The sequence below is a fragment of the Primulina tabacum genome, chromosome 1 (assembly GCF_025594145.1).
Source record: "Primulina tabacum isolate GXHZ01 chromosome 1, ASM2559414v2, whole genome shotgun sequence".
Classification (NCBI taxonomy): Eukaryota; Viridiplantae; Streptophyta; class Magnoliopsida; order Lamiales; family Gesneriaceae; genus Primulina; species Primulina tabacum.
In genome coordinates this window covers 13,955,526-13,962,772 of record NC_134550.1, presented here as the reverse complement: position 1 = coordinate 13,962,772, position 7,247 = coordinate 13,955,526, and the positions used below count along the sequence as shown (strand labels likewise).

The following is a 7,247-nucleotide window of genomic DNA, read 5'->3' as shown; positions in this document are numbered from 1 at the left end:
GAATGTCAGAACTTATTTCTGATTGCACCCATCGGATCATGGTAAGAGCGTCTAGTAGCATCGCCCCATGATCCCCTAGGTATCACTGATAGTGCCTGCAAGAATCAGTCGATTATGATTAGCGTACAGTACGGTCCCTTCATCTCATATATCCGATCGAATCTACAACCATTGGTTCACCGAGGGTTGCATATTAATTCGATAACTATGTGATAACTATAAATAGTGGCATCGCATGTACGGTTGGAGAACTCCTTCTCTAACATACATCTCATACTCTGGCCAGAGATTCCACGCACTATAATTTCATCTGATCACATAGGATATCCACACCCGCAGGTGAGCGGTGAATCCCCGACTACAATGCACTGGCTTCATATGTGTCGCAACTGTACACAACCTCGCCACATGATGACTCTCCTGGAGTCGGTAAACGAGTCAAAGCACAGTCCTAGCATATAGAGCCTCAGTGTTGTCCCGGGTCGTAAGGACTAATGGTTTACAATCATAACCACGAACTTATCCTCTCGATGAATGATAACCACTTGGAAATTCCAAGGGAGGGTTGTTCGGTTTAATCATCATATGAATACCCATCTACATGTTTGGACATCTCTATGCCCCTACCAAGAAACGCGGTACACAATATCACAGATGCTAGTCTCGAGCTCAAGCGAACTTTATCCATATTTTAGGCGACTGAATCGACTAGGAACGAATTTAGAATATGCGGTGTTTACAAATGGGTTTTAACATCGAATTACAATTCATTTGTATTAAAGCATAATCAAGGACTTTATCTATTCTGTTTGCATGAGTATATAGATAAAGTATAACGAAACCATTAAAAAGTAAATTATATTAAAATAAAGATTGTTTATTACACTTGAGTCAATAAATTCCTCAGCCAACAGTTGGCTTACAGAGCATCTACTCTAACAATATATTCCTTGATAATTTTTTTCACGTAGAATCTTTAGCCCTTCGTGTAATACTATCAATTCTACATGTGTGACCGACAAGGGTTGCTTGATTTGCTGTCCAAAAGCGAATAACAGCTTTTCTTAGTGGTCTCTTACAACTCCCCCAATTGCATATGCATTCATATTTGTGTTATAAGGAGCATTCACAACCAAACGAAGATATCCCGAAGAAGGAGGAGTCATCTCGTCGGTGATTTTATAATGGTTGATTCTGAAGTCGGTCTTTCCATACTTTATGTTTTCTGATATTCACCTAGAAAGTCCATGCACCACCCAAGTATTGTAATATGTGTGTGGCCCTCCTAAGTGTGCAACAAACTAGTTCTTTCCTTCCATATCGCCCACTTACACATAGCCATTTTCTCAAACTTTGGTCTCCCTAGTTCGTTCATCAACCGAAAACATATATCTCGTGAATCATGTCACTGAATACTACAAATGAATTAGTAAAAATCAGTTTCTTTTCGGCAAGCTTTGCTTTTAGCACATGAAAAGAGAACATGACTCGTTGTATCCATCCCAAAGTTACATAAGGTGCAACAACCTGTAACCGGAACATGATGTGATAATAAATTCCAGCAAGTAGCAATAGCATAATGATATATTTTCCACCAAAAAATTTGTACCTTCGGCAGCAATGAGAGAGACCATATAAATTTCCACTTTGACTTCATCGTAACTTCCGATTGAATTTCCGGGGGTGTATGCAACCTTATTCCCATAATGAGGCTCGTGTTCCATTGATGATGAGTTATGAGTGATTGGACCATCGATTGGTCATTTGCATCTTTAAGAATTTGTCCTAGACTATTTTGAAAGCTAGGTATCCACTTGTCATCACATATTGTTATTTCGTTCACATTTCCAACTTGCCATATGGTCCTTCCCTTAATAAGTCTCGGCTCCACACAATGATCTCCATACGTATGAAGGGTTTGTTGGATCAATTTATTTATATGGGTTTATATGTAAATAATTATGTGTTGTGGGTTGTCTATTAAGTTAAACCCAAAATAAAATGATCAATTAATGTTTCGGGTTTTTGAGCTTTAATGTAACTAATGGCCGGGTTGTGGACCTTTAATATGTAGAGACACAAGTGTAATGTCTGTTTTTATGATGGACTAAAACAGAAATATCAGAAGATATTGATAAATATTATCTATAAATATGAGTCATAGTCCCCAGATCTCGTGTTATCACTTTCACTATTCTCTCTCCCATTTAAAAATAGTTCCGAAGAGAAATTAAAGGATTCTCTCAAGGAAAGAGCGCGTAGATCTGGAAGATCAAGACACGTTCTAAAAAATTCAGGATTATGGCTTCAGGTACGCTTCCGCTTAAATTTTCAGTCAAATTCTTAATGATTTAACGTGATGGATTCTGCGGTTTATGGGTTTTCCCCAACAAGTGGTATCAGAGCCACTCATGCTTGATCATTAAGATTTGTTTAAAGTTTTTGAATATGATTTGGATCCAGATCTGGAAAAGAAAATTTTGTTTAAAACTTTTCTGTTATGTCTTCAGATCTGAAATTTTTTTGATATGGTTTCAGATCTGAAAAATATTTTGATATGGTTTTAGATCCGAAATTTTTTTTTGATATGGTTTCAGATATGGAAAATATTTTGGTTGAAAACCAAATCTTTTAGAGTTTCAGTTTTGGTAAAAAGATTTGGTTGTAAGTTTTAAAGATTTGATATAAGATTTAAATTTTCCTTCCAGTTTTGTTTAACAAAATATTTTAGAGGAAAATCGAAAATTCTGATTAAAGTTTTTGTTTTTTAAAAATAAAAGAAGTTATGGATTCGGGCCGGGTCATACGGACTCAAAGGTACGGATTCAGGCCGGGTCATATGGAAATTAATTTTATTTTGAAATACAAAAGGATTTTAGGTACATATGATTTATATGAATATTGATCGGCTCAAAGAAAGGTTAATATTTAATATAATTACATATGCAAACATGTGATGGTTGTTCGGTTTTTCATGTGAATAATAAATCGGCCCAAAGGAAGGTTGTTATTTGACATGATATTTATTATCAGTGTTTGACTGCTGCACCAGGATATCACTTACAAGTTAATCTTTTGTCCAAAGATGAAACATTAATGGAATGCAAGATATTCTGTTTATGGGGTTTACATTATTTGAATTTATTGATTATTTTATTTGGATATTTGGTTGAGCACGTATGTTTTGTTCTTATTCTCTGTTCAGATTTTACTCCTGCAAATATTCATTCAAACATAAATTCTATTCCTATGTTAAATGGCTCGAATTTTAAATCGTGGCAAGAGAATTTATTGATAGTTCTTGGAGTCATGGATTTAGACCTTGCGATAAGGATTGACTCTCCTCCAGCCACTATGGATAAGAGTACCTATGACGAAAAGATGGAGTTTGAAAGGTGGGAGAGATCGAATCGCATGTGTATGATGATCATGAAGAGGGCCATTCCAAAAACATTCAGGGGCACAATGTCTAACGACATTGCTACGGCTAAGGCTTTCCTTCAAGACCTCGAAAAGAGGTTCGCTAAAAGTGAAAAGTCTGGAATTGTTACACTTTTGGCAAGCCTCGTTTCAATGAGGTACAGAAGTAAGGGCAACATCAGGGAATACATTATGAAAATGTCTCATCTTGCTTCAAGGTTAAAAGCATTGAAGCTTGACCTCTCTGAGGACTTGCTAGTGCATATGGTTTTGATATCTCTTCCTCCTCAGTTTAACCACTTCAAGGTGAGCTATAACTGTCAGAAAGAGACTTGGTCTCTGAATGAGCTCATCTCGCACTGTGTCCAGGAAGAGGAAAGGTTGAAGCAATACAAGATAGAAAGTGCTCATTATGCCTCTACCTCGAAGGTTAAAGGAAAGAAAAGGAAGGATAAAGAAGCTGCGGATACACAGCCTCCGAAGAAACAACAGAAGAATCCTAGTGATTCTCAAAGTTCTGGTTGTTTTTTCTGTGGCAGTGATGGGCATATGAAGAAGCAGTGCAGTAATTATCACGCTTGTCGTGCTAAGAAAGGTATGCTTTTGAATATGGTTTTTTCTGAGGTTAATTTAACTTCAGTGCCTAGACACACGTGGTGGATAGATTCTGGTGCAACAACTCACATTAGTGTCTCTATGCAGGGTTGCCTGGATTGCCGAAAACCAAGTGATGCTGAAAGATTCATCTATGTTGGTGACGGCAAAAAAGTTGAAGTTGAAGCAATAGGAAAATTTAGATTATTGTTTAAGACTGGAATACATTTGGATCTTTATGAAACATTTGTTGTACCGTCTTGTAGACGGAATTTTATTTCCATTTCTGTATTGAACGAATTTGGTTATTCTTGTTCTTTTGGAAATGGAATATTCAGTTTGTTTCTCGATTCAAAATTGGTTGGTTCTGGTTCTTTATCAGGATACGATAATCTTTATTATTTGGATGTTATTGCTTCATTTAATGTATCCCTGCAAACAAGTAGAGGCACTAAAAAAAATTAACCAGTGATAATTCAGCTGCGTTATGGCACAATAGACTGGGTCATATCTCTGAAAAGAGAATAAAGAGACTCGTGTCAGACGAAATTCTCGAACCTTTTAGTTTACACAAACTTTAATAATTGTGTTAATTGTATAAGGGGAAAACAAACCAACAAAAGGAGATTTGAAGCCAACATGTGTTCAGGCGTCTTAAAACTTATACATACTGATATTTGTGAACCATTCCCTTCGGCTTCTTGGAATGGTCAACAGTATTTTATAACGTTCACAGACGATTTTTCAAGATATGGCTTCATTTATCTCATTCATGAAAAGGCACAGTCATTGGATGTGTTCAAAAGCTATAAAGCTGAAGTTGAAAATCAAATTGGCTTAAAGATTAAAAGCGTTAGATCTGACCGTGGTGGTGAATACTATGGTAGATATGACGGTTCAGATGAACAACGTCCAGGACCTTTTGCTAGATTCCTGGAGGAATGTGGTATCGTACCACAGTACACTATGCCGGGTTCACCCATTATGAATGGTGTTGTTGAAAGACGAAACAGAACATTTAAGAACATGGTGAGGAGTATGATCAGTCATTCTACCTTACCAGAATCACTCTGAGGAGAAGCACTAAAGACCGCAGCGTATATCCTTAATAGAGTTCCAACTAAGGCAGCGACCAAAACCCCGTATGAACTTTGGACGGGTAAAAGACCTAGTCTTAAGCATCTGCACGTTTGGGGATGTCCAGCTGAGGCAAGGCCTTACAAACCTAATGAAAAGAAACTGGACTCAAGGACGGTTAGTTGTTATTTTATTGGATAATCTGAAAGATCCAGGGGGTACAAGTTTTATGATCCCACAAGTAAGCCGATTTTTAAGTCAGGAAATGCCCGGTTCTTTGAGGATGTTGAGTTCGCGGGGGGAGATAAAGTAAGAGATATTGTCTTTGAAGAGGAATATGTAAATATTCCCACAGGTGTCTTGGACATTGTTCAGGGTCACATCCCTCACTTTGACCAAGACACAATACAAGAAGATAATATTAGAGATCCTCCCATTCCAAATGAACAAACTCAAGCACCTCCAGAACCTATGCCATTAAGGAGATCCACCAGAGAGCGGAGAAATGCAGTGCCAGATGATTGAATTGTATTTCTTCAAGAACATGAGGCAGACATTGGATTGATGGAGGATGATCATATTAACTTCCGTCAAGCCATGGAAAGTTCTAACTCTCAAAAGTGGAATGATGCCATGAATGAGGAGATAAAGTCCATGAAGGACAATGACGTATGGGATCTTGTCCCATTGCCTAAAGGTACGAAGCCCATTGGTTGCAAATGGATATTTAAAACCAAGAGGGATTCGAAAGACAATGTATAAAGATATAAGGCTCGTCATGTCGCTAAAGACTTTACACATAAAGAAGGCATTGATTATAAAGAGACTTTCTCTCCGGTTTCTTCGAAAGACTCTTTAAGGATTATAATGGCTTTGGTGGCTCATTTCGATCTTGAGCTTCATCAGATAGATGTAAAGACTGCTTTCTAAATGGTGACATTGATGAAACGATTTATATGGTGCAGCCAGAAAATTTTGTGTCCAAAGACACAAATAATATGGTTTGCAAATCAAAGAAATCCATCTATCGGCTCAAGCAGGCATCTCGACAATGGTATTTCAAATTTCATCAAGTGATCATCTCGTTTGGTTTTGAGATGAATTTGGTATATGATTATGTGTATTATAAGTTCAGTGGGAGTAACCATATTTTTTTGGTTTTATATGTTGATGACATTCTGCTCGCTAGCAATGATATAGAGTTGTTGCATGAAACCAAGAGATTTCTAGCTAAGAATTTTGAGATGAAAGATCTTGGTGATGCATCTTTTGTACTTGGTATTCAGATACATCAGGATCATTCTCGGGGTATTCTTGGATTATCTCAGAAAAGCTATATCGAGAAAGTTCTCAAGCGATACGTGATGCAAGATTGTAAACCAACAGATACCCTTGTGGCTAAGGGAGACAAATTTAGTCTCAAACAATGCCCAAAGAATGATTTTGAGGAAAAAGAAATGCAGAAGGTTCCCTATGCATCTGCAGTGGGGAGTCTGATGTATGCTCAGGTTTGTACACGTCCAGATATTGCGTACGTGACAGGAGTGTTGGGACGATATTCAAGTAATCCAGGAGTGGAATATTGGAAAGCAGTTAAAAGGGTTTTACGGTACCTACAGAGAACAAAAGACTACATGCTCATATATCGGAGGTTGGATCAGCTTGCGATAATTGGGTATACTGATTCCGATTTTGCTGGATGCCAAGATAGTATGAAATCTATGTCGGGCTACATCTATGTCCTTGTTGGAGGTGCCATTTCCTTGAAGAGTGCTAAACAGTCACTTATAGCCTCTTCCACCATGGCACCTGAGTTTGTAGCGTGTTATGAGGCATCCAATCATGGAATATGGCTGCAAAATTTTGTCACGGGACTGCGCATTGTTGATGGCATTGAAAGGCCGCTAAGATTACATTGTGACAATAAATCAGCAGTTATGTATTCCAATAACAACAGGAGCTCGACAAAGTCAAAACACATTGACATCAAGTTTCTGGTTGTTAAAGAAAGAATTCAGAATGGAAAGTTGTCTATTGAGCATATCGATACAAACTCCATGGTTGCGGATCCGCTTACTAAGGGACTACCACCCAAACACTTTCATGAGCACACTGTTAGTATGTGTGTTATGTCAATCGAGGAAATTCAGTTTTAG

General features: G+C 37.7%; 1 protein-coding gene across 1 annotated transcript; it reads left to right on the top strand.

Annotated features, from left to right (window-relative positions):
- The first annotated feature begins 6,587 nt into the window (after positions 1-6,587).
- Positions 6,588-7,247, top strand: LOC142505365 (secreted RxLR effector protein 161-like). Its single transcript, XM_075618332.1, has one exon. The coding sequence runs from the start codon at positions 6,588-6,590 to the stop codon at positions 7,245-7,247; it is 660 nt and encodes a 219-aa protein (XP_075474447.1).

Bases quoted from the DNA above. Each gene is read 5' to 3' on its own strand.
- LOC142505365 (XM_075618332.1), top strand. From the start codon at position 6,588: ATGTATGCTCAGGTTTGTACACGTCCAGATATTGCGTACGTGACAGGA.